Source organism: Vidua chalybeata, chromosome 7 (genome assembly GCF_026979565.1).
Source record: "Vidua chalybeata isolate OUT-0048 chromosome 7, bVidCha1 merged haplotype, whole genome shotgun sequence".
NCBI lineage: Eukaryota > Metazoa > Chordata > Aves > Passeriformes > Viduidae > Vidua > Vidua chalybeata.
Window position 1 is genome coordinate 38,877,375 of NC_071536.1, and position 25,417 is coordinate 38,902,791.

The 25,417-nt window shown below is 46.3% G+C and overlaps 2 protein-coding genes across 4 annotated transcripts in view; one reads left to right on the plus strand and one right to left on the minus strand.

Annotated features, from left to right (window-relative positions):
* Nucleotides 1-23: 23 nt before the first annotated feature.
* On the plus strand, nucleotides 24-7,428 carry UPP2 (uridine phosphorylase 2). The gene is made up of 7 exons (XM_053947512.1): nucleotides 24-153; nucleotides 746-863; nucleotides 1,901-2,059; nucleotides 4,123-4,237; nucleotides 4,858-5,067; nucleotides 6,295-6,441; nucleotides 6,986-7,428. Exons 1-7 carry the CDS (start codon nucleotides 128-130, stop codon nucleotides 7,138-7,140), a joined length of 930 nt encoding a protein of 309 aa, XP_053803487.1. The 5' UTR covers nucleotides 24-127; the 3' UTR covers nucleotides 7,141-7,428.
* A 1,722-nt stretch (nucleotides 7,429-9,150) lies between these two features.
* CCDC148 (coiled-coil domain containing 148) overlaps nucleotides 9,151-25,417 on the minus strand; it is a 48,190-nt gene continuing 31,923 nt past the window's right edge. For all 3 annotated transcript variants that reach the window (XM_053947510.1, XM_053947509.1, XM_053947511.1), the window contains 5 exons: nucleotides 18,865-19,005; nucleotides 17,535-17,653; nucleotides 12,258-12,375; nucleotides 10,573-10,713; nucleotides 9,151-9,594 (listed from right to left, as the gene is read on the minus strand). In XM_053947510.1, coding sequence (XP_053803485.1) covers nucleotides 9,448-9,594; nucleotides 10,573-10,713; nucleotides 12,258-12,375; nucleotides 17,535-17,653; nucleotides 18,865-19,005 — 666 coding nt within the window. In that variant the 3' untranslated portion in view covers nucleotides 9,151-9,447. The remainder of the gene's footprint in view (nucleotides 9,595-10,572; nucleotides 10,714-12,257; nucleotides 12,376-17,534; nucleotides 17,654-18,864; nucleotides 19,006-25,417) is intronic.

Sequence of the window (25,417 nt, forward strand, 5' to 3'; positions counted from 1 at the left end):
TTTAACCCCCTGCAGAGCCCCTTGAAACCTCTTCTGAGCTCTAAACCTGGACAGCTGAGAACACAGGCAGTGTTTTCCTTACCTTTTTGGCAGGGTATCGCTTTCAGCTGACTCTGGCGGAGCCACTATGACCGAAACAACAGGTTACTCAGGGTGAGTAACAGGGGAACATCTGAATTTGTTTTAATAAGAGAAAAAAAAATGTTCTCTGGGTTTCTTTAAGCCTCATTTATAAAACTAACCTACATTGTTAGTTAGTTGCTTCCCTTAGAGCAGATGGAAAGGGACAGCAAGCTGGCCTCTGGCTGCCTGCAGTGTCTGCACTCACCCTGCCAGGCAGTTATTTGGGACAAGTGTGAAATCCTGATTTGCTAAGAGCTTAATAAACTGTCACATAGAAAACAGCACAGTATATCACCCCTGGGCATTGCTGGCAAAACCCTATGAAGGAAAGAACTAAGGTAGCCATTGACAAAATTGATAAATACCGAGACATATTTTTTGCCAGATACATAGATAGAATAACAGATGTGTCAAACAGGTTACGTGGAGCAGAAAGACAATGTGGTCCAAACACCACACACAGCTGGCTTGTCCCTTGTCCCTGTCCCATCCCTTGTCCAACACCATGGCTGTGTGTACCCTTGTGGAGCTTCCAGGTTGCCCTGTGCCCCACTTCAGCCTGTCCCCCTCCCTGTGGGCACTGCCTGGTGCCCCAACCCATCTCCTCCTTTTCTCCCTGCAGGAGTGGGCTTGTCCTTGTTAAAAACCCACACCTGGACTTGATGGAGGAGGACGTCCTGTACCACTTGGACTTGGGAACGAAGACGCACAACCTGCCAGCGATGTTTGGGGACATAAAGGTAAAGAGCAGGTCCAGAGGCAGCAGCTCCCCCCTGCACAGGCTCTCCAGCTGTGCATCCCACGGTGCTACCGGCCCATGCTGGGCCCTGCTGCTGTCAAAGCTCCCGTGGGGTGGGGTCTGGCTGCTCAGCTAAGGGACTCCACAGCCAAAGCAGCCTGGGCAAGGAGGTTGTCTGTCCTTGCTTGTTTTGGGCAGAAATCACAACAGAAAATTGTCCTTTTAGAAACCTGTAGCTCTGTAAAACCTGATTTAATATTGTCCCCATGTTGGAGGACAGACAGAGGAAGCATTTGTCCAAAGCATCTTGATCATCATCTACTAGAGACATGGGAAGGAGAATGTCCTATTTTTGGCTGAGACCTGCTGTCAAAACTGACTTGTCATGATGGCATCCTCTTTCATTTCAAACCAGAGTCTTTCCCTAGTTGTGCAGGGGAAGAGCCTCAGTGCCCAGGGCTGGAGCAGCCTTTCACAGCACAGCGTGGGCTCCTGCTGCCCTGCACCCTGGCAGCAGGATCAGCACTGCCGTGGCAGCTGCACACTCATCCTCCTCCTACCTTCAGCGAACATATTTTCCTTTAATAGGTAAAATTTGTCCTTTTTACTCCCTGACTTTTTGGCCTCTGTGCAATCAGCAGTGCTCTCTAATTGCAGTCAGCATTGTTCATAGAATAAATTAACCAATGAGCTCCTCCAATATCTGGGTTTGCTTTGCTATCAGTGGTGATACTACCAGCTCAAATTTGCAGAATTATTTTAGATTTTCTTGCCTAGGACTGATACCCAAGTATGTGCAGCTGTATGGCTGCCCAGACCCAGGGTAGTCACCACCCTGCCAGAGTGACAGCCTGAGTTTTGTGTTAACTCCTGGTTTTGTGACCCTCAGGTGTTCCAATGTCCCTTGACTGACGGTGAGGAAGTGGCGTCCGCTGCTTTCTCTGGGAAGATGTGCCTGGCACAGCCACCACCGCCACATCCAGGCTGACTTGCGGTACCTGCTCTAGCTAAGTACAACACGCTGATACTTTATTTCAGTTCGTCTGCGTTGGCGGCAGCCCGAACAGGATGAGGGCGTTTGCCCAGTTCATGCGGCGGGAGCTGGGGCTGGCAGCTGCCGGGGAGGACGTGGCTGACATCTGCGCGGGCTCGGACCGCTACGCCATGTACCGGGCAGGGCCCGTGCTCTCCATCAGCGTGAGTTCCGCGCCGGCTGGGGACACATCTGGGGACGCGCTCTCGGGGCCGTCTGGGGCTGCTGCTGGCTGGGTCCCACAGCCGGGCAGCGCGGGGGCCGTGCCCCGGCACAGGGACGGGCTGGCACGACCTCTCCCTCACATGCCCTCGCCTCCCCCAGCACCCACCAGCAGAGTTTTTCCTTCTTTTCACTCTTCAGTCACTACCACCAGTGCAACCTCAGCCACAGCAAAGCTGCACCTCTTTGAATAGCATTCCCCAGCACCTGCTCTCTCCATTTGGAAAGGGCCGCATTAGTAACAGACGTGCACATGTTCTGCTCAGCTCCATTTGGGAGGCAAAACCACTTCTCACCACACATGAAGTATGAAATGCTGCTGGGAGTATTACATTGATACAAGCTCTAAAAGAAAAAGCTGGCCTTACTATTAATTATTCTTTTAGAGCAGGATTTTTGGCACTGAACACAGGAAAAAGCAAACACAGGCTGTGCTGGGGAGCATTCACACCCAAAAGCTTGGTCCTGACTCCATTTCTTCAGGCACAAGATTAGTCTGAAGTGTGATTCACAGCAGATGGAATCACTCACACAACAGAGCTCCCTCTGACAAAACCAAACCAATCCTGACCAAGGGAATCAAGTCTGAGGGAATCAGTCTGAGAGGATCCAAGGGGGAGAACTGCCACAAGATTTGCTGTTCTGCAGCCTGGCAGCAGCAGTGACACGGCCAGAGGCAAACCCTCTCTGAGCTTGTGGCCATGCACCAGCTTTGGCCAGTGCAGAAGGAGACACGGGGCAGAGCACATGGCTGCCCTGGGAAGCATCATGCAGAGCTGCTGCCAACATCACATTTCTGCAAGTTGCTTAGAAACACAACTGAGCTCAAACATACAGGGGCAGGAACACAGACTCCAGCTCTGAATATTTACAATGAGAATTAATTTTTTAGGCATCAGCAAATAAGCCAGGCTGATGTTCCAGAATAACAACACGCAAAAAGGTTTCATATTTAAAACATGATACAAGGCAAACAGAACACTGGTCTCACAGCCAAGAGAAAGGAGACAAAACAACACAAGAACTGGCTGTGTACCTTAATCAATGGGGCTTCCATACACGCTTCCTTCACGTTTTTGAAGATGATAGCAAGATCAAAAAAATCTGAGGCATTTTCAAGAGGAAAAACCAAACTCCACAGCACCAAACACTTTTTTTACTTGAAAGTTAGGCTAAGAAAAGGATGTTGGTCTAGCAATGGAGCAGAAGACAGATGAACAAGCAACAGAGCACTGGGCAGATGCAGCAGAAGCCCCAGCAGCTGCAGGCCTGCAGAACATCTGCCAGCCCTGGGGAGTGGGGCAGCACTGTCCGTGGAGGATGGGAACAAGCCAGTGCCAGCAGTGGGGAGCTGGTAGCCAGGCAAGGGCTGGGGACAGAAGGGCAGCAGGGCAGGGAATGTCAGCCAGGAAGAGGGACAGGCAGCCTGCAAGGCATGCAGCAAACACCTGACCCTGAAGCCTGTCCTCACCGAGGGACACAAACCCTTCTGCTGTCCATTGTGCCCAGCAATGTAGCAGGGATGCTCCAGTGGGGGTGAGGACAGGCTGGAAGGTACATGGAGAAGTGAAGGCTTCGGTTGTTCTCACTGAAATTCACTGCTCCCAGAGCACGAGCAGGACACAACAAAGTGTGAGTCAGCACATAGTGTAAGGATTGGCAATGCTTGGGGAAGCTCTGGGAGCATTCAGATGTTGGGATGTATTTGTGGACCTTCCTTGAAGGACAGGCACCATCTGTGTGCCCTCACAGGGTCCCCAGGGATGAACACCAGCTCTAATAACTTGAAGAACCTTTAAAGCATCTAGGGGAGGAGAAGAGGTTAGACACCTCACCTGGACAGACTAAAAAGACCCCAAGATGTCTCTTACCCCTCAAAAAAATTGCTGTTGACATAATCAGCAGAAGAGGCCACAGCATAACCCTGAGCTTGTTGCAGTCATGTACCTGTCACCTGCCGCAGCCTCGTGGGGACTGATGTTTCTCTTCTCTCTCCTTCCAAAAGCATGGAATGGGCATCCCTTCCATTTCCATTATGCTTCACGAGCTGATCAAACTGCTGCACCATGCAAAATGCCGGGATGTCACTATTATACGCATCGGTACTTCAGGGGGCTTAGGTAAGCGATTCATGGTCTTTCTTCAGAGCAAAACAGCTATTATTAAAAAGAACTCTCAGCAATAGGTCATGCAGCTCTGAACTTTAGCATTTTTTCAGGTCTCTAAATATCAAACATGGTATTTTGTTTTGGGTCAAACTCAGAAAACTTGAAGCGACTGGCTTGGCAGAGTGCACATTCCCAGAATCTACAAAGGCCTTGATTCCACTACAGCCATGTGTCACTTTCAAAACAGAAAACATGGATTAGTGGTGAACCAAATGAATCCGTGTCTCCTGGCTGAGGCAGTGGTGCTGCCCATGCCTGCACAAGCTGGTAGGGGGTACATGATCTCTGCAAGCCAGAAGCAGCTAATCTCCTGTCACTCACTCATAGGAGTGACTCATAGGAGTGAGTGACACATTCTCACAATCACTTATCCTGTGCTGATTCTCTACATTTTACTTGTACATCTGTGCTACTTCATGAATTCCAATTATTCTCTGACATCTTCTTTACTCGCTGAAAAGAAGAGCCCTACAAGCACACACAGATCTGTTGAGATTTTCCTACTGTGCTGAAGTTTGGCAGCAGGACACCGGTGTTATGAGCTCTGGCAGCCTCAGCTTCCATTTCCACAGGGATCGAGGCTGGGTCCGTTGTGATCACTGACACGGCCGTGGACTCCTCCTTCCAGCCACGTTTTGAGCAGGTGGTGCTGGATGATGTGGTGGTGCGGAGCACCGATCTGGACAAGGACCTCGCGGAGGAACTACTCGCCTGCGGCAGGGACATTCCCGACTTCCCCACGCTCATTGGCCATACCATGTGCACCTACGACTTCTACGAAGGTAAAACCAGCTTTGTCTGTCCTTCTTCACCACACGTAATGCCAAGCCTTTCCACTCTTCCATGGGCAAAGCTATCCAGGGAACCAGGCCCCAGAAGGGCTGCAGACAGAGATCCACGTGGTGCTGGGGGGCCCAGGCAGAGCAGGGGCCACCCTGGGAACACACAGTACCATCTTGCACCTTGCTGAGTTTGCCACCAAGCTGTTCCCCTACAGCCAGATTGTCAATTCAGAGCTACCAAACACTAGGAAAACATTAGGTTGCCTGTGAGATTTCCATAAACAAACTTTGGTTACTCTGGAACCATTTCCTTTGCAAAATTAAATGCTGATTGCAGAGTAGATGAAACGTAATAAATGAAGAATTAATAATCTGAGCACTATTTATAAACCTTTAGATCTGCTTGCAGATGCAGCCATCTGTGTATTGCTCAAGTCCATATTTTATTTAAACAAAAAGCCATTTGAGAGGATTAAAGTAGGAGCAGCAATAAACTGAAGGGTGGTCCAGGCTGGCCAGCCACAGGTAAGCATTTTCCTGCCCCACGGCCCTCAGACACTGTGAGAGGAGGAGCTGCACGGGGCACGGGTCTGCTCTGAGCACACAGCAGCACAGCCAGAGCCCCCGGAGGGGCTGGAGGAGAGGGCCGGGATGGCTGCCCTCCCTGAACACAGTGTTAGTCCTGCCTGCAGCGGTTCCTGGAGCTGCAGCAGGGGAGCACCAGTGCCCTGGCACAGCTCCCCGACCACACCGGTGCTGCCCGCACCAGGAATGCCTCCACAAGCAGCTCCAGCTTCCATCCACAGCAGCCCCTGCAGAAAAATTAAACCCACATTGAAGGGGTTTCCTCTCCTCAGTGTTCCCATTCTGCACAGCTTGTTGAACCTCTTCTGGAGTCAGCTGGCATTTTTGGGATTTAACCTGGCAGACCTTCACAGCTGATACGCAGCAATGGCCTGTTCCCACAGAGCACAGCATCCGCTGGTACCTCCTTCCTGAGGGCTGACTCGACCTTTTACCAGTGTTGAAACCTGTGTCATTCTTTCCCCTATACAGAGACACATCTCGCTGGCTTTAACACTGAGGGGACTATGAATTAACCAACTGCTCACAGGAAAACTCTGTGGGCCTCAGACAGAATGTGGGCACTGCTGGTCTTCTCATTTGTACCTATGCCCCATGACACCACACAAGGCCAATAATGACAGTTCTCTGCTTCCTTTCCAGGTCAGGGGAGATTAGATGGTGCATTATGCTCATTTTCCAGTGAAAAAAAATTGGAGTACTTAAGGAGGGCTTATGAGGCTGGCGTGAGGAATATTGAGATGGAGTCCACTGCATTCGCTGCCCTGTGTGGACTGTGTGGCCTCAAAGGTGAGTCGTGTTGCTTCCATCTCCTCCCCACACACGGACTAAGCCCCTTCTAAGGGTCCTGTTCTGTGTCAGAAGGCCAAACACACATCCTTAATGATTTTATCTAGAAAAGGACACTAAAGCAAATTTCATAGCTCAGTAAAAACCCAAGTGTGCATTAGAAGACCCGAGTGCGTGCTGGACAAACCAACAGCTCGCTCCCTTCACGCCCCTCCTGGCCCTACAGCACGTCCCGGCCGTGCTGCCACAGCCCCGGAGGGTTTGCGGGGCAGAGCCCGGGCAGCAGAGCCGGGGCCGCCGTTCCGGCCGTGAGGGCCGGGCCGTGAGGGCCCGTTCCGCCCGGGGGCCGTGAGGGCCGGGCCGGGCCGTGAGGGCCCGTTCCGCCCGGGGGCCGTGAGGGCCGGGCCGGGCCGTGAGGGCCCGTTCCGCCCGGGGGCCGTGAGGGCCGGGCCGAGCCGTGAGGGCCCGTTCCGCTCGGGGCCGGCGGGGCCGGGCCGGGCCGTGAGGGCCGGGCCGCGAGGTGACCGCGCTCACCCTCCTACAGCCGCCGTCGTGTGCGTGGCGCTCCTGGACCGGCTGCAGGGGGACCAGATCCGGGCGTCCCACGAGGTGCTGTGGGAGTACCAGCAGCGGCCGCAGCGCCTGATCGCCGCCTTCATCCGCAAGCGGCTGGGACTCCTCCGCACGGACGGACGGTGACGGCAGCACCGCAGGGCCCCGCGCCGGGAGCGGGGCCACGGGCCCGGCCCGGCCACAGAGCCCGCTCCGGGAACGGGAGAGCGCCCGGCCCGCGGCCAGCGCGGCGCGGCTGGACCGCGCTGACACGGTCTGCGCTGACAGCAGGCTCAGGCTGTCCTCACTCCTGCCTCCAGCCGCCGTAAAGGACTGTCCTGTTAGGGTCACTCCTGTCCGCAGCGATCTTCCAGGAAGGAGATCCCTTTGCTTTGGGCATAAAGACAAAACCTAAGTAAATAACATGAAAGTTAATTTGTGACCATTTTGTTACTGCTGTTACAAAGACCGTTCAGATTTTCATTCCTACAGTATTTAAAGATGTCACGAACAGGCACATGCCAGAGTTTGAGTACAACAGGGACACCGCAGCACCCAGCCGTGGTCAGCTGAGGAGCTCACCTTCAGGCGCTGGTTGACATTAAAGACACTTCTCACTACCAAAATTCACAAATAAGTAGTCTATCTTGAAACCGAATAACTTAATTTTCACAGAGAAATTCTCATCAAGCTTTATAAAAGTGCGATTGAGAGTGAACTGCCCGTGCTTCATTGCTTCATTGCTGGCATAAAGACAGCTCTGAACTGCCACTCCTACTCAGCCAAACCCACAAAGCAGGGCTGCAAGAGGTGTGGGTCGAGAAGCCTATTTATCATTAACATTTTTAAAATTACTATTTTCATGTGTGCAACTTGGAAGAATTTGGTTGTTGTTGTTGTTGTTGTTCAAGTGTAGAAAGATTTATCATGAAAACCAATGTCATTGTAAGCATCTCCATTTCCTGAAGGGTTCTGATCAGTTGTGACCAATGCTAAAGTGAGGATTATGAAGTAGGGTGAAACATCCACCTCCTTCCCACGGGAGCAGGAAAGAGGTGTCTGGCCAGGCTGGGGAGCAGCCAAGGGGTCTCCTGGCACAAGCAGCCTTGGTAGTGCTGTGTGAGTACCCTTTTACTGACCTGCATGTTCTCCATGCTCCACTGTTACGTGAAGCCCCCCACCAAAATCCTCATTCTGGCCTCACTGTATCACTAAAGGCCCTGACTTATCGTTGTACTGAGGTAGCCCAGACTTCTATAGACTTCTACTCAGTCTCTACCCTGAGAAATTACAGACATGAAAATAACCACAAGTCTCAGCCTAAAAATCCGTGCCCGCTATTTCAAAACCAATGTCTGCTCCCTTTAAACTTTCTTTTTCATTAACATCTTGGTATTTATAAAATATGACAACTATAATATCAATTTCAGTGGTGCAAATTTTTTTATCGTGTAGATCTGCTTTTAAAGGCAAGGGAAAAAAAAAATCAACTGCCTAGGTTTGGGATGATGCCTTTCTGGGAATTGTCTCACAGCCAGTCTGTTCCCCACAGCAGAGCACTGCTGGTCTCCCCACAGGAATATCCAGGGAATATCCCCACAGGAATAGCTGGTTTGAGGTGGCCAAGTGTGTTTTAAAAATAACGAGTTACCCCAAAGGAGATACCAAAATAAAAAGCACAAATATACACAGAACTGTTAATTTTAGCACAAGCACACCAAGGCTGAGGCCAGAAGACATCACTCCCCCAGCTCAGGGCAGGCTCTGCAGCATTTCCCCACTAAACTCAGCTGCAACACTGGGATTATGCTGCTCCTGTGCTCAGTCTCAGGAGTCTGTCACACCAGAAAATAAAGAAATAAAGATCCCAGCTCTATTTATAATTTATGCTGAAAAACTAATCTGCAATATGAAATTGAATGACTGGTTTGCAGTAAATATGATGCAGGAAGTTGCCTTCGAAATATAGACAAAGGTTTAAGTTTCATCTTATAATCAAGGAATATTAGAAACATTCATGGCAATGAAGATTTTATACCTAAAAGAATCAAATTCTCAAGAAACCTTGGAAGAAAATAGTGGGATTTATTCATGTAACATAATAAAATCTAAAGTAACTGCTGTGCAAAGCTATTTTGGACTTCTGCTGCCAATTAAATCCCAAGAATTCCTAGTCAAGGTGCTGCACATCAGATTGGCCTGGGCTGTGTGTAGGAGTCCCTCAGCAAGGTGTCCCAGCTCCAGGGACGTGGGCAAGCCTCCAGGAGCACAGAGCCCAGCCTCTGCAGACCCACAGCGGGCAGGTGGAACGTGGTGCAGCACAGCTCAGAAGGGCTTGGAGTGCACACACAGGGAACTGAGCCCTTCTAGGACAACCCAAGGGAATTGAAGGTTTGCATACTGTGGGCCAGCCCAGAGCCCTGATGCTGCTCTGCCCCTCAGATGAGACGTGCTCTACATTCCAAAAGCTGTAGATTCCATGTCTCTTCTTGGAAGCTTCGGTGGTGGAAGTTTTGACAAAACCTCTCTTGCATAAAGTGTTTTATGCAGTCCAGCTTCTCGGAGAGCGAGCTCGACACGGATCCTGGGGTCAGAAAAGACCTGTTAAAAAAACCACAGCAACGATGAATAGAAGCCAAAAAGCTCCCTGGGGAGCTGCTGCCTTCCCCCATGTTCTCCATGCACACAGCCCCAAGCGCAGCACAGACTCCAATCTCCTCCTGGTTGTTCCTACAGCTCCCAAGTGCTTCAAACGCCTTTACGATTTTTCTCACAGTGTTGCCTTGGGCTTACATGGCAGTGCCTCTTCCATTGGTCAGAATGACAATTAGTCTGAGGGAAATTACTTCTGGAATTTGTCAAAAGTTTATCTGACAAAATCTGTAAGCCTCTTTCCCTGTTCCATGGTCTGCAGTCGGACTGCACTGGAAGTACAAGGAAGAGCGACACATTGCTTCCAGTTCCAGCATCACCTCCCAGTGCCCAGAGCTGCTGGACACCAGCACTGGCACATGATCCACAGCAGCACTGGGAAGGAGCACGGGGATGTGCTGGGTGGGGATCACATACTGCAGCTCGAGCAGCACCAAACCCCTCTGGAGCTGAAGCAGAAAGAGCATGCAGATAATTAAGACACAGGACCCAAATATACATGTTCAAAGCATCTTTTAAGATAAAATTTGTCAGAACCTCATATATTGGTCAGATTTGGGGAATTTTAATAACCAAACAAAACCCACATCTTTCCATTACCAAACTGAGAAGCTTTAAAATGTCTTAAAATGGGCAGTGCTGGACAACTTTAGCTGTAGACATTGTTAAATTTCATCTTATTCAGTGTCAAAAGAAAGCTTTTACACTGCAGGATTGTACCATAGCTCTTCTCTTTTCATAAATAATTTTCAAATTCCATTGACTGAGCATATAGGTAACAGCGAGGGAATTTAAAGATATCAAGATGTTCCTTGAGTGCATTTGAAATTGAGGGAGCAGCCTCCTCAGCAACCTGAGTGCCCTGAAACACGAGTACAGCCAGTTCAGTTCCTGATTCACTTACACAGCACGATTACAGCCCATTACCTGCTCCTCACTGTACGTGTGCAACCTGAACAGGGGCTGCTGCAGCTCAGACTCGGTGTTGGTTCCAATGCCCATCCGAGCTTTTGATGCCACCGTGTCAGCCACTGCTCTGGCTGGATCTAATTTTGCAACAACGGCAACCTAAAGACACAGTATGAAATAACAATTACTCTGTCAGTGCAGAGCTAAGGCAAGAGCAGGTCATTTTCAGGAGCACCCCTTTGAGAACCCCATTGTTCACCGTCTCTGCAGTGAGCCTGTAACAGCGGCGCAGGGCCGCAGCTGCAGGCCTGGGCACAACAAGGACGTGTGAGTGAACAGCACCCTGAGCTCTCCAACAGACACTGACATGAGCTCCAGTGTCCAACCCAGTCTCTACAAGGAACCAGCAGCCTCAAAATTCTGCAACACCCACAATTCCTGGAAGTCCAGACTTTCTTCTTTTTCTTTCAATGGAAACAAAGGTGTTCAGGGTGATAGTTCACAATTTTACAGAGTCACGGGCAACAGCATTGAGTGATATGCCCCAAATAACACAACTTTGTTTTTTTTTCTGAAGTGCATCTGCTTTAACTGTGTAATTTCCTGTGGCGAGATCAATATCAAAAACTCTCAGACACTGTATTGTGCCACAGTTAATCTTTTTTCATTGTTTACTTTCTTTGTGTTAAAATATTCAGATACAGACCAATATTACTTTGGAAAAATACAGAAAGATGCACAAGCAAAATAGCTAAAGTCAGAAGCCCATATGGAGAATGGCTAAAACAGAAAAAAAATACTTTAAACTGTGTACAATAACTTTTTCATCTGTCTCTTTAATAAAATATCACCTTTGTATTTACAGGCTGCCAAAATCTACAGGCCAAATTACTTTACTAAACATCTTCCCCCCCGTCCCCATACAAACATTGTACATACTTCATGAAGCAGGATTTCATTAATGTGAAACAGAGAATAGATGTTGATGAGAGAAGTACAATGAAGTGGGAGCATCAACATCCCAGGCAAAGGCCCTGCTAGAAGTATTTTCTACTCTGGCAAGAGAATTGACTCAGTGGAAAGAGCTCAACAGATCATGACTACCAACCAGCCCCTTTGGAGGAAAAAACAAGGAGATTACATACAAAAATGTAAAGACAAAATTACTCTTTCAAAAGTCAGCAGTATAAAAAAATAACCGTAGCACTACTTTTACTATGACATTAGAAGCATTAGTAAGTATTTTATGGGTGTCTTTTTAAAAAGTAATGTGCAAAAGTTTCAGAGACTCAAATATCTCTGAAGAAAAGTCACCCAAGGTGTGCAAGTTTTTAGAATTTAAAAATAATATAAATTACTCATAAATCTTGCCTTAGACTCAAGGCAGACTTAAGGTTATTAGAACAAACAAAACCCAGAAAAAATCACAGAAGAAAAATCACATCCGACCTGGAAAAAAACCTTCTCTATCTCCTCTCAGATATCAGCAGCTCCTACAGTACAATTTAAAGTCATAATGTTCTTGTTGTCAGAGCTACAAAGGACACAGGATTTATAACAGGAGAGAATTCCCACTGGTCAGACCTAAAGTGCCTTTAACCGTGCTCCTGTACTTGCTTTTGAGGGATTGCTCTCTTCTCTTTGCCCTGGCAGCGGGTGCCGGTGGCAGCGCGTGTGAGCCCCTGCAGCCAGGGCCAGCCCACCTGCTGCCGGAGCGCTGCCAGGCGCTTCTCCTTCTCCTCCTCCTGCCGGGCCTGGAGCAGGGCCAGCTCCTTCTTCTCCTGCAGCCGCTTCTCCAGCAGGGCTCGTCGGAACTGCACCCTGCGGGCACAGGGAAACGCTGGGCAGTGACAGCGCCACTCCTGCGCTGCCAGCCCAGGCCCAAAACCGCTCTCAGGTTCTCTAGACCCGCCCTGTGAGGCCACGGTGGTTCAGCAAAACACCTCAGAAACCCAAAGGTGCTTTTTCATTTCAGGGTGCTCTTTTTGTTGGAGTTCTTCGGTTTGGGGTTTTTGGGGAAGGGGAGTTTGGGGAGTTGTGCTTTTTGTTTCTCGGTGGGTTTTGGTTGGTCAGCTGTTCTTTTAAACAACTTGGCTAACCTTTCAGATTCCATGTCTAGACCACAGATTTTCTCTAGCATGCTTTATATAGCCCTGGTACTCTTTTTTTCTCCCCCATTTTCTTTGCCAAGAAGAAATGTTCTCTCACATCTGTGTATGGCAGAAGAAATCTTTCCTATAACCCTTTCCATTAAAAGAAAAACCTCCCTCCCAGTCTTGTCACTGTAAAAAGAAAAAAAAAATTGAGACTCACACCCTTCTTTCAAAGGAAAAAGCTGGAGGTTCACACCAGTAACTTCAGAACTTTACCCACAGCACTACTGTGCTGCTCCAACTTTCACTGTAGGCATTTTTAGACTATTGTGCAGAGTCTGTCCCTTATAGAGCTGTAGATATTTGTTGGGATGTCACTCTTAGTCCTTCTACAGGAGTTGCCATGCTTTGAATTTGGAGAATTACCCTCCTTTTGCCCTTCAAATTTCAACTTGCCTTTAGAGAAATTGAGATGAGAAAGCTGGTTCAACTACAATAAAACATGTATTGTTATTTTCTTACTCTCCAAATTTTAGTAAGCTCAAAGGAGTATAAAATTTGTGCTATAAACTGCAACAATCAGAACTAAACCTACAGTTCTGCTGGTGACTAGTGAAGACCTCTGTGTCAATAACCCAACCACAATTAGCAGGACAAATAGATTTATCCCAAGAGTGTGGTACAAGGCTGCCTGGGGGTACCCCAGAGAGGCTTCCAGTTTCTCACAGTGCCCACTGTAGTTTAGGCAGAGAAATGCTACAGCAGCAGAGCTCAGGGGTCATTCTGTACCAGGGAAAAAGCCTAATCTGTTTTTTATATGGAGAACATTTAATAAAAAGCAATCCCTTTTTTTTAAAAAAATGTCAAAAATTATACTGAAATCCTTTCACTCTGCTTGAGCTGTTTATTGTGATACACGTTTTAAAATACTCCAGAGTTTTCAAACATGAAATTCAGTACTCTGGAAGTTTCTGTGCAAAGCTAAGAAGGAAGACTGGGGGGCACTTGGCCAGGCCTAAGGTCAAACACTTTGTCTTGCCCCTGGCAGTTTTCCCGGCCAGGGCAATACAAAGCAGTGCTAAACGGAAGCATTCTGCGGCCTTTCCGTGCCCAGTTCGAGCCAGTGCAGGTGATCCCGACTGATTGCAGCCAGGGAGCAGCCAGGGAGGGGGGCAGAGCCGGGCACACGAGGGTCCTCTCCCGTGGCTGTGCTGTCATCCCCCACGGGCTGCAGAGAGCACAGCCAGCACTAACAAAGAGGGACTGTCATTGTCAGCAGGCGATGGCACAGCTATGAAATCCACACCCAGGGAAGGCAGACACCTTGGAAACACATACTCAACTGCACATCGTGTTCCTAAGGTGGAACGCCCTTCCAATGCTTTTTTGTACTTGGCTTCAATGTTTACTCAAGCTTTGATTTCACCCTGTCCACATCTAAATAAAGTTGTTCATTCTCTTTCACTCTATTACACTTGGCAACATTTTAGCTACTATTTCTTCTATGTAAAGTTAATTTTATCAAAAACCTCAAAATAAAAATATCTTAATACTTAATTTGCTTTTAAGCACCATAGTAAGTAAAATTTTAATAAATCACCAGCTGATAAATGAGCATAACTGATTAGTTCCAGTAAAGGTACCTTTTTTAGTATTGCAGGTACATATTTGTGTAATTTTTGATAAGCATATTTTCATTAAAACTCTGCTTTCAGACACTGTCTCATAGATTTTCAATAGGAAATAATGAACTACTATGTCTGGAGAGCCCAGGAGAGTTTTAGGGGGGTGTGTGAGAGCCCTGAGGTGGGATGAGGGAGGTGAGCCCACACAGAGCTGCTCTGAGGGCATGGGGCAGATGCAGCACCCACACCCCGGCCCTGGAGAACTGAACCCCATGGCAAACAGTGGCCATCACTCTGTTCCTGTGGGTCAACCACATCCAATCCTGGCACACAGCAATCCCTGCCTTCCCGTGGAATCTGGGGCCAGGCTGGCAGCAGTTCAGGTGCTGGGGTAGAGCACGGCAGGTGTTTCCCACTTGCTGCCTCCCTGGAGAGCAGCACTGTGCCAACCTGTTTCCCATAGGTACTCTGTGCAAATATTTGCACAATTCCATGCCAATTCTATTTTCACCCTGCAAGAATAATGCCAAAACTATTGCTTTTGGGGGGAACATTCTTTTAGAATGTGTGATGTATTTTCAAACCTTTTCCTACCTCAGAGACCTGATGGAGAACCTGACTAAAATGCACTGCACACATAAAAAAGGAGAAGTGGACTGGTAGCAATAAATACTTGCCTCTTTGGATGTTAATTTTTGAAGCACAGTAAGACTTAAATGCAGCTGGTAGTTGTTGATACCACATTAAAAGAGAGCTTATAATTTAGTGTTCTGAAGACACAGACACATGGAGTGAAGACATTCAGCATAGCTGAGTGTGTGATCCTGCCCCTCTAAAGCAGGTTCTGCAGCAGAGGCCCCTCCTGCCCCACACTCACTTTCCATGGGGCACACTAACTCCCTACCCCCAGACAGTCCCACAGCCATGCCAGAACAGGCTGAGCTCCCCTGAATGCCAGCCAGCAGAGCTCCCACCTTGGATCTCACACGTGCTGGGTGTCTGCAGCACGTGTCTCTCTCAGCCTGTCAGCTACTAAACCTTCCATTTTTATTAGGAAATACAGAACCAGAACTCTCTGCTTTCATTTTCAAATGTGGCCAGCCCAGACCTTTTATAACAGCCCACCAGTAATCACAGCTCTTGTTCAGACAGTTTTAGTCTCTGTTCTCAGCCCGAAGGAGTTTAAATCTGCAATTTCTGCATTATCAGCAAGCACAGCAACCAGCAAGAACATACAGCAGTCAGGTAAGGCACCTCCACCCTGTTTTAGGAACTGGATCACTATCAGCAGACAGCACCAAATGAATAGAAAAAAGCACAAAAGTAGTATGATTTTTGCCTTCATCTGGGGGTATTTGACAGGACTGGGGCAGATCTTGCCCAGTGATTCTTGTAAGCATTGTTTTACAAATTTTGTATTAAATTACTTGGATAAGAGAATTAATAGAGAATAGATACTGGGCTTGGAGCAGAAATCACAACCCCTCCTCCCCTTTCTGAATGCAGAGAACATAATTTAATTGGATTTCTTGCTGATTTCACTATTCTCACTACATTTCATTTGCTCGACATCTCTGGGATCTTACACAGAGTTTCACCCACTGGGCTGAGGCACGTGTGGGTTAACACAGCCTGGAGACAGCAAAGAACTGCAGCTACCTAGGAACATTCACAGCCAAAAAATAAAATGCCCAATTAGTCAAATGTCTCCACTCTCAGATAGGAGTTGAAGAATGCAAATTTAGACTCAATCACTTGAAAGTCTACATGCAGTTTCAGGTGCCTTTAATCCCTTACTTTGACCTGGTCAGAGCCCTGGCTATTGCAATTACAAACTAAGACCTGAATAAACAGAACATCATAGTGACTCTGTGATAATAAGTTTCTTTTTCATAAACAAACCCATTCGTTAATTTTAAATTAATTTAGTTTGATTAAAAGCAATCCAGGATGATAGCAGAATTTAAAAAATATATTTTATTGTACCTATTAGAAACTCTATGCACTATCCAGGCCATCTCCCCATCTCCTGTACTTGGAATAGTCAGTCAGCTCATTTTTTCCTTTTCCAAAAGACCCTGAAAATGTGTTGGATCAGAACTGTGGTACCAGCCTGCACCACATTTCATGAGTGTTCTCAAAGACTCAAACCCAGTTTCTGTGCTCTGGCAGGTGGCACACACCAGGACACTGTCAGTTTTGCAGTGCTACACTGGACATGACAATGCCACAAGTGCACCTGAGCCTGGGCAGTGAAATGTTTCATTTTGTACACTAGGTCAGTTCTGAGTGACAGAATGCACAACATTTACTGACTTCTGATTCACAATAGCCTGAAGGGCTGATTATCTTCTCCCAGTAATTCAAATACACGTGTTCCTTCTCCTATGAGCTAAAACCACTGCAGGCATGTCTAAGGAAAGGTAGAGGTATATTTGTAACATAAGGACATAGACATTTAAATTAAGTTGTCAGAAAGGTGTCCTAACAAAGTAATACTCAAGCAGTGTTTCCCACAGAATCCTTACGACCAACTTTAATATTCTAATGCCAATGGCACTTTAATCCTATTTTAATTGCACTTTTGGTCCACACAATTTGGTGGCTTCCTCTATGTAAAAAGAGTCAGCCTGTGTTTTGAGAGCAGCTATAACCAGAGTGCACACAGGGGTTTTATGTTCCTCTCACAGAGGGATTCCTCTATGAAATCCAGTATTTCTTCAACAGGCCGTGAAATGTCCTATTGTACAACAACGACTTGGCAATTCAAGCCTGAGCAGGCTTAAGTCCTAAATCCCATCAAACAGGTGAAGAGCATCTACAACTAGATGAGCAATTTAGGACACTCTAAGATAACAATAAATATCTTTGAATCTGCTAAGTGCTGAATGTGTTCCTTGCACTTGCCCCTCAAACAAACCAAACCTGATCATAAATCATTATGCAAAGTGAAAGCCTTTTTTATAAAAGGACCTATAGAATTTCTTATTACTCAGCTACATTTGATGACATTTAGTGCTTACAATGGTCTGAAATTTTGATGGATGTTAATTAATTAATTCAAACTGAAATAAATTGCAACTAGGATACAATCACCTAGGATGCAACCTTACTATATGGCTTGAAGCATTTGCCAAACAGGAAGGGAAAAAATATACTAATCCTCAATTTATTCTAAAAAAGAAAGTCAGGAGATCAAATAAAATTAGATTATAAGAAGATCCTATTGATACTAAAGGTATTCACATTTAATTTACTTTACCTTTCTTTGTCTTTGGCTGCTTGTTCAGCCATTAATTTTCTCAGTTCCTCCAGATGTTGTAGATCTCTCTCCTCCTGTTCTTGCCACTTGAGCTCTTTCTCAGCCCAGTATTTTTTCAGCTAGAGTTTGACCAAATACAGTGAACAAATTAACACTCATTCCAAAGCCCAGACAGTGAGAACAAAGCAAGCAAGAAACGCATTAAGTTAGAGATTCCAATTTTGATTGTTTTAGAATAAAATTTCTATTTAGAGCACAGAATATTTATTAGGAGGACAAGAGGGTGTGGAGCCCCCACAACGAAAGTAGTAAAATCAGACTGTGAACACTAATTTGAATATATTTTTCCACCACAATTTGAAGACTACCACTTCCATTCTGCTTGCATTCCCCAGAAAAGCAGCTGTAGAATAAGGTTATCAGCCCTTTTAAGGATCTAGCATGTATAATACTCCAATGAAACATATGATTGCTGACCCCAAACAGCTGTTATTCCATCTGTGCATAGGCAGAGGGCTGCTCTATCTAGGCATTACACACAGCAAGAGAAAAGTTTGCACAACCAGAATATTTACAGATAAAATTAATATTGGTAGTGGTTGGGTCAGCACTGGCTCTCTAAACCTCTTCCTTCCCTGTGGTTTCAGAGCCACCTGCCACTACAAACACCATGTGTACAAAGCAAACACACAGAAGGAGCTGGAACAAAAAGAGAAGCAGCAGCAAAGCTACTTGTGACCCAAGCAGCAAACCCTCACTAAATGTCCCTCTCTGTGCCACTGGCCTCAGAGGTAAAGCCTCAGTGAAACAGCCACACGGATTTCTGCTTTCTAAAGCACTACACTCACCACAGTGCATTTCTGAGTGCTATTAATTGCATCCAAGGCATTTCCCAAGGAGTCAGCAGACAAGCCCTGGGAACACTGTCCCCCAGGGGTGCCCCTGCGCTGCAGGCACTGTGCTGCAGGGCTCCCCTGCTGCATTGCAGCACACAGCTGCAGCACTGGCAGCTTCCCGAGGCTGCCATGCAGCTCAAAGCACAGACCTGTGCAGTCAGACCCCGCCATGCCTCTGTGCTTGTTTTGTGACAGAGACACAGTGACTTGCTGAGGCTTTTTTTTTCCTAAGAAATGCAATAGAGTAACATAACTGGTGTGTCAGATCAGGTAGCTTTAGAGCTGAAATGGACAGGAGGAAGACCTGACTAACCATTTGCCCACCTCTACATCAATACATAATACTTTACAAGAATACATATGCTATGAGATCAGCTATAGATTTTAGAAGCAATGCATATATATATGCAAAAATGTATAAACGTTTTTCATACTTTTTCTTTATCCTGAGCTCTACGAATGGTTTCCTGTTCTCTCTGTAGCCTTTCTCTCTCATCTTCCTTTGCTTTTCTTCTGGCAGCTACAGCAGCTTCTAGTTTAGCAGCTTCTTCCTGCTGTGCTTTCCATTGTAGAACCTGGAAGAAACAGTTGAAGAGACAGTCTGCAGCAGACTGTGTACACTGATCCTGCCAAGCTGAGGCTGGGAAGGAAAGTCATGTAATCCGCTTACAAAGTAAGTTTTATAATCTTATCAACAACACAACCATTTAGCAAGCACCACCTTTCTGCTGTTCACGTGCAGCTCCCAACTGATAGAATAATATGCAATAAAATCACACAAGAAAAGGTTTTGGGCAAAATTGCTAAAACCTTCTCAGTAATTCACATCTCCCTTGAGCACTTAGAACCTATGAAGGGATGGAGACCAAGAGTCACAGAGCAGAGTGCATTGGCAGCCTTTAGCACAGCACTCCTGTAACAGCGCCTTGCTCACGCCCGGGGCTCACTCCAGTGACAGGGACTTCCCCTCTGGCAGCACAGATCGTGCAGCCCAGCCTGGGACCCCTGCTCAGAGCCTGAGGGGTCCTGCACGCCTGACACCCCACTCCTCTGTGGGAAGAGAGGCAGTGCTGCCCGGCACAGCAGGACAGGGCCACGCTCCCTGCACCCCTTGCTGCAGGGCCTGCCATACTTCCTAACAAAACTTCCTGGGGGTGGCAGGGACACCCAGCCCAGCGTGCCAAAAATCCATTCCTGGCACGATCCTGACTGTGCTGGTTAAAGGAGACAGCTTGTCCCCATACCTGGCCACGGGCAGGACTCATCTGCAGAGCCCTGGCCAGCGTGGCCCCGATCCACCTCGGTGCTGCCACGAGCAGTTGTGTGCTCATGTTTCACGCCAGTTTCTACAGGATCAATGATGTCTCCTTTTTGTTGGCTTGCCAGCTCTTTTTGTAATGGATTTGTCAAGCACTAACAGAACTCTGCCTTCCTCTAAGGAACAAGCATTGCAGCCATTTTTCATCTGGTCTTCTACACTACAGCACTTTAATACAAAGGTGTGAAAACGCTTATAATTTTTCCACCTTAAATGCATTTCACTGGCTGTGTGTGCAGATTATTAATTCTTCTGATTTGTGCTTATAAAAGATGTTCTGTTTAGAAAATAAGCTGAAAATGCAGAGGGTGCAAAGAGGACAGAGCCAGGCTCTTCCAGAGGTGCCCAGTGACGGGAGGGGGGGAACAACAGGCACAGACTGAAACACCTGAAATTCCAATGCATTCATCACTTCCCTGCTGAGAGGCTGGATGAACGCTAGAACGTGCTGGCCAGGGAGGTTTAAACCTGGATTCCACACAGTCACCAGCTGTACCTGACCTGCTTGGGCAGGAGTGACCTCGGGGTCTAGAGAGGTCCCTTCAGCCTCAGCTGCAACACCCAAACCAAGCTTCCCATACACTTGAAACTTGTGACACCAGGGCTGTCGAAATTGAAATCTTCATGTAGCAATTTTGGCAGCAGCCTGCTCATGCAGTTTAGCGGTTTAAGAATCTAAAATAAAATGCTAAATTGTTTCAGTTACCCTTCACTTCCACCCTAATGAACTCAAAAAGAAATGCTTTGAAAATTAGTCAGAAGAACATGCAATCCTTTCTACCTTGCTTTTGAAACAGACTGAAGCAAAACCATATATAGAAAGATTTAAAATCTAACAACAAGCAAACAGTGAACGAAATCTGCAAAAAGCATACTCAGATTGGAGCTGGGATAAGCTGCAGGAGCATTTGAAGGAGCTTTAAACTTCTGTAATAACATCACAGATTTTCTCAACTGATATGAGGTAACAGTCAGATTATGTAACAAAAAAAATTGCTTTTTGTAAGCCTGGATTTCCCTACATCCTGCTTCCCACTCCTTTCAAATGCTCTCCAGTACTGAGGTCAGTGCCAGCAGGTGCAGTTCATGATGTAGCTTCAGTCCCCTCCATCCATGTCTGAGAACTCTCCTGATCCTCTCGTGGTCTTCTCTGGATATTCGTTTATCCATTAACCAGGGGCTTGTTTGGTTGTTTGATTGCAGCCATTAGTAAACAGGTCTGAACAAAAGCTGCATTTCCCTGATGCTTCAGGGGAACCAGTGCCTGGAAATGCCCATGGAGAACAGAGAGAGCCCTGCAGGGAGTCGGGACGAGGGCAACTGACTGAAGGAAGCAAACCACACTGAAGCAGTGAGCAGGCACAGACACTAATCTGTGCTGAAATCATCTCAAGCCTCCCTGTGAACCCATTTCATCAGCAGCAGTTTGCGTGGTGTGTGTGACACCCTGCCCTTGTGATGTGCCACCATCACCTTCTGGGGTTGTTTCCACGCAGCTCTTTCCTCACAGCCTTCTGATCCAAGCCAGAAATCAATATTGGGGCACAATCTAGGTTTCTGACCGGTTATGTACAAACAAATGAGCATAACCAAGCATCAAATTCAGAACTTCACTAAGCTGACAAAGCATTAATCACACAGTAGTGCTCCCCAGACAGAAGTGACAGGCCAGTAACTCAGTGTGTATCTGCACTCCTACCAATGCTCCCTACTCTGCCCTAAATCACTACTAACACATACATTTACTCAGCGGGTAGAACATGCTTTCCATTTGTTAAATTTCAATTCTGAATCTACTTTTTCATTTTTTAGTTAGGATTTTAAATGTATGAGCCCAAGGCCAATCAGAAGAATGGGTAACAAGGATACCAGAGGAGAGTTTCACTGTACCATACTTGTTCACAATACTCAGTTATTATTTTCTGTATTCAGCACATGAAATTAGTTTAGATTATCCCTGCTGCCTCCCGTGTTTGTCTAATCCTTGCCTTTTCATTAGGGCAAAAGAAGAACAATTTCCTTAAAAAAATTTATAATTGCGACAAAAAAGGACATTGTTGCAACAAACACCCCCCCCCAAAAAAAAAAACAAACAAAAAAACAACAAAACAAAACAACATTGGTAAAAGCCAGAAAAGAAATGCATGCAAAACATGTATAATATGTGACTGTGATTCTGTAGGCTGGCCTTATGCCATGGCTTTTCCCAGAAGAAGAATTGAAATCATATAGGAGAAAGTGTTCTTAACTGAGCAGAGGTAGAGTGAAGTGTAAGTAACAAAAATCAGACATTAACCAGGTGATTCAAATACCAGTATATTTCAATTTTTAACCACATTTGAACATTAAAATCCTCTGTACTAGAGAGCAGTTCTAGTCTCACAGCCCCAGATCACTTTGTGCGCCAGGCAGGGGAATCCACATCCTCAGGAGGAGAGGTTCCCAAACCAGCGCTGTCCATGTGGTGAGAGGTTAAAAGTGAGGATCTGGACTCTGGCTCGTGGTGAGACCGGACAGAGCAGAGCCTGACCTGCATTTCCTGCTCTGGGCAGTCCCAGCCTGGCACTGCCAAGGGACAGCACCAGGGCTGGGCCAGCTCTGCAGGGAGCATCTCCTGCTTCTGCTGCTCTGCTGGGCCAAAGGCACCACCTGATGCTGCGCTGCCAGCGTTCCTACAACTGAAGTGTGCCAAGAAAGCCTGCTGCATTCATCGGGATTTCATCTCCAGAGGCAGGATCATGCAGGTCTGGAGAACAAAAATCCTCCCAAACAATAATTCTGCTTCACTACAGCAACAATCTGGGACCACAGACTGCACAAAAAAATTAACATGCTCTTGATTGCATTCTTCCATTCCTATGAGCTCAAAATCAGAAGGGTATATTTTACTGTGTCAACAGTAAATATTTTATTTAAATAATAAAAAAATCCTGCTAGTTAAACTAATATTGAAAATACACTGAAACCTGGCTCTCCCATTGCCTGTTCCACAAAACAGCTTTCATTTTAGCAGTACAAGCACTGCCAACATTAAGTTCTGAAAGTTTTTAATTACAAATGGTATTTCAAGTACATTTCACAGTTCATGTATTATTAGAGGAGTTTTTGCCAAGTGAATTATTAAATTGCTGTGCTGAACAGAATGCATACACACCTTTTTTCAGTTCATTATTTCAATATTGCATATTACAATAATGTAAAGTGCACTACAAACTAATTAAAGTAATAAATTAGTTATTTCACTGTAACATCTGAATAGCAATAATGTATTTACCATTCACCTAATGTTACAGATACAACTCTTTTAAAGACAAAACAATGCACAATTCAACAGCACCATGTGAGGTTTTCTCTTCAAGCAGCAATGACTTTTTATAAACAGACCTTGAAGCTGCCTGTGGTGACACAAGAGGTGGCATCGAGCTCCTCAGCTGGGCACACAGGAGCACAGGGCAGCTGGCTGCAGTGAGGAGGCAAAGGTTGAGCAGGGGCAACCTCAGCTTTGGAAACGGAGGAAAACGTGCACAAGGAACCAAACGGATGTAAAATCCTGGGAGGAACGGTGTCAGAAATTACTACCCAGGGCTCAGATCACTCTGTGCCACACAGACACACTAAGCTTGTAGAATCCAAGTTCTGAGCAAAAGTTCCCAATAACTGTGTGATAAAGCCAGTACTGTTTGTCATAACTGAAGGCATAAAGGAAAATCCTCTGAGATCCCACTCTGATGTTTTCTAGCTCACTTTTTCAACCATATAAAAATGACACAATCTAAATACTCTTCTAGTATCTCACAAAGTTTTATTAATCTCTGAATCACTTTGGCTCATCTTTCCTTCTTCTTCAAATTGTTCACAACTGGTTCTAAGAATCCCTGGGGAAAAAAATTTAGGGGGTCTCTTCAAGAAAAATAACTTCACAAGTGAAGATTCTACATGGTAGGAAAAAACTACAAAAAATAAGACCAACAAAATTTGGCTAGTCAGAGAAGCCCACAGCAGAACAGAGCCAGCCTACTCATGGTGGGATCACAGGAACACAACAGCTGCAGGTCAGGGCTGCATGGTCACAAACAGCAAAATGGGATTATGAGACGACTAGAAGTTCAAATACTATTTAAAGGAAATCAGTATTTTAAAAATCCCATGCATAAAAAAAAGAAAACACACAGTGTGTCTCCCCACATTTGTGCCACAGTTCCCACAGGTTGTTGTACAAAGCAGGTGGGAAATCCCAGTCAGCCAGAGGCACAGAGCACCATTCCATGCTTCCCAGCGGGGCCAGCACAGGCTGCCTGAGCTCAGTGCTAGGCTGGGCACACCACGTGCACCAACAACCAGTACAAGTACCAAGAACATTGCTGTTGGGTGGCAAAGCTCCGTGTCGGGCCACTGAAGGTGCCCTCAGACCACAGGACAAGTCCAGCAGCTTCTGGGTCAGCCCAGGCAGAGCCCAAGCAGCCACTGAGAAGCAGGAAATAAGTTCTGGGAAGGATGAGCAGTGCAGCATCGACTGCCTTCCACAGCACTGCTCAGCCATCTCAGACTCTCCCACAGCTGCTCACACTGTGCTCAGGAGAGGGAGAAAGCTGGGAGCCAGGACAGTCCAAAAGCACACAGAGATGTGCATGTTCAGGTAACCACAGTGATCCACTGCCCAAAGCAGCCGCGGTCCTCTCCTCTCCTCCCCAGCCTCCCTGCGTCATCACCACCTCCCCTGCTCAGGGTCTTGCTGAATACAGAATTGAGTTATCTCATTTATGGCAACCCAGAGATACCTCTTGGTTCTTCCAGATGGAAGTCACAAGGCACAGAGAGGGGAAAATGCCTCTCAATTCCAAATTTGGATTTAAACCACGTCAACTATGACATTTTTCTTCACATTTTTAAAATAAGGGCTGCAGCCAGAGAATAAGTTGGTGACCAAAGGAATTGTTTCTAGAGAAAAGGCCATTTTAGAGCTATGCATTTCTAGTGTCTTATGAAAAAGGGAAAAAAGCAAAGCAGATGTAAAAGGTGATTAAGTTAAAGAAGTTACATGCTGAAGAAATAGCAGGATTGCAACATCAGCCCTTCAGTAAGGATATTGCTCTCAGTCCAGCTCTTAATGGACACATCATCAAACAAGGAAGATGATTTTGTTTAGATTTGGCAAACCTTTTATTTCCCTACACAAGGTCATTGCTTTCTATCTCCTCTAGAACTGGTCAAATTGAAATCACGACAAGATTAACATGGAAAACTCGTTAAAAGCTGACTTTCAATGCCAGCAGTGCAGCCTTTTTACTTGCAAAGTAGCTCAGCCATTCATACTTCAGACAGAAGCAGCACATGCTGAACTGTGTCTCCTGCCTGAGCAACTCCCTGCCATTCTGATGTGCACAATAAAAGAATTTTTTTTAAGAAAATGGGAGGGAAACATAGAAAAAAAAATTTAAAGACCCAGTCTCCCATAGGAAAGTAAGGATTCAGTCAATTTCTCTCAAGAGTAATAGAAACACATAAATCCTACTTGGGTTAATGGGATAATAAATCCCTTGGATTTAAATATTTTACAAATTAAACAGGACTATAGAAGTCTGTGTTACAAAACTAACCAGTTTTTTAAAGTCACTCACTCTATGGAAATGTCTATCCAACAACTACTAAAAAGTAGTGCACTTCTTTTC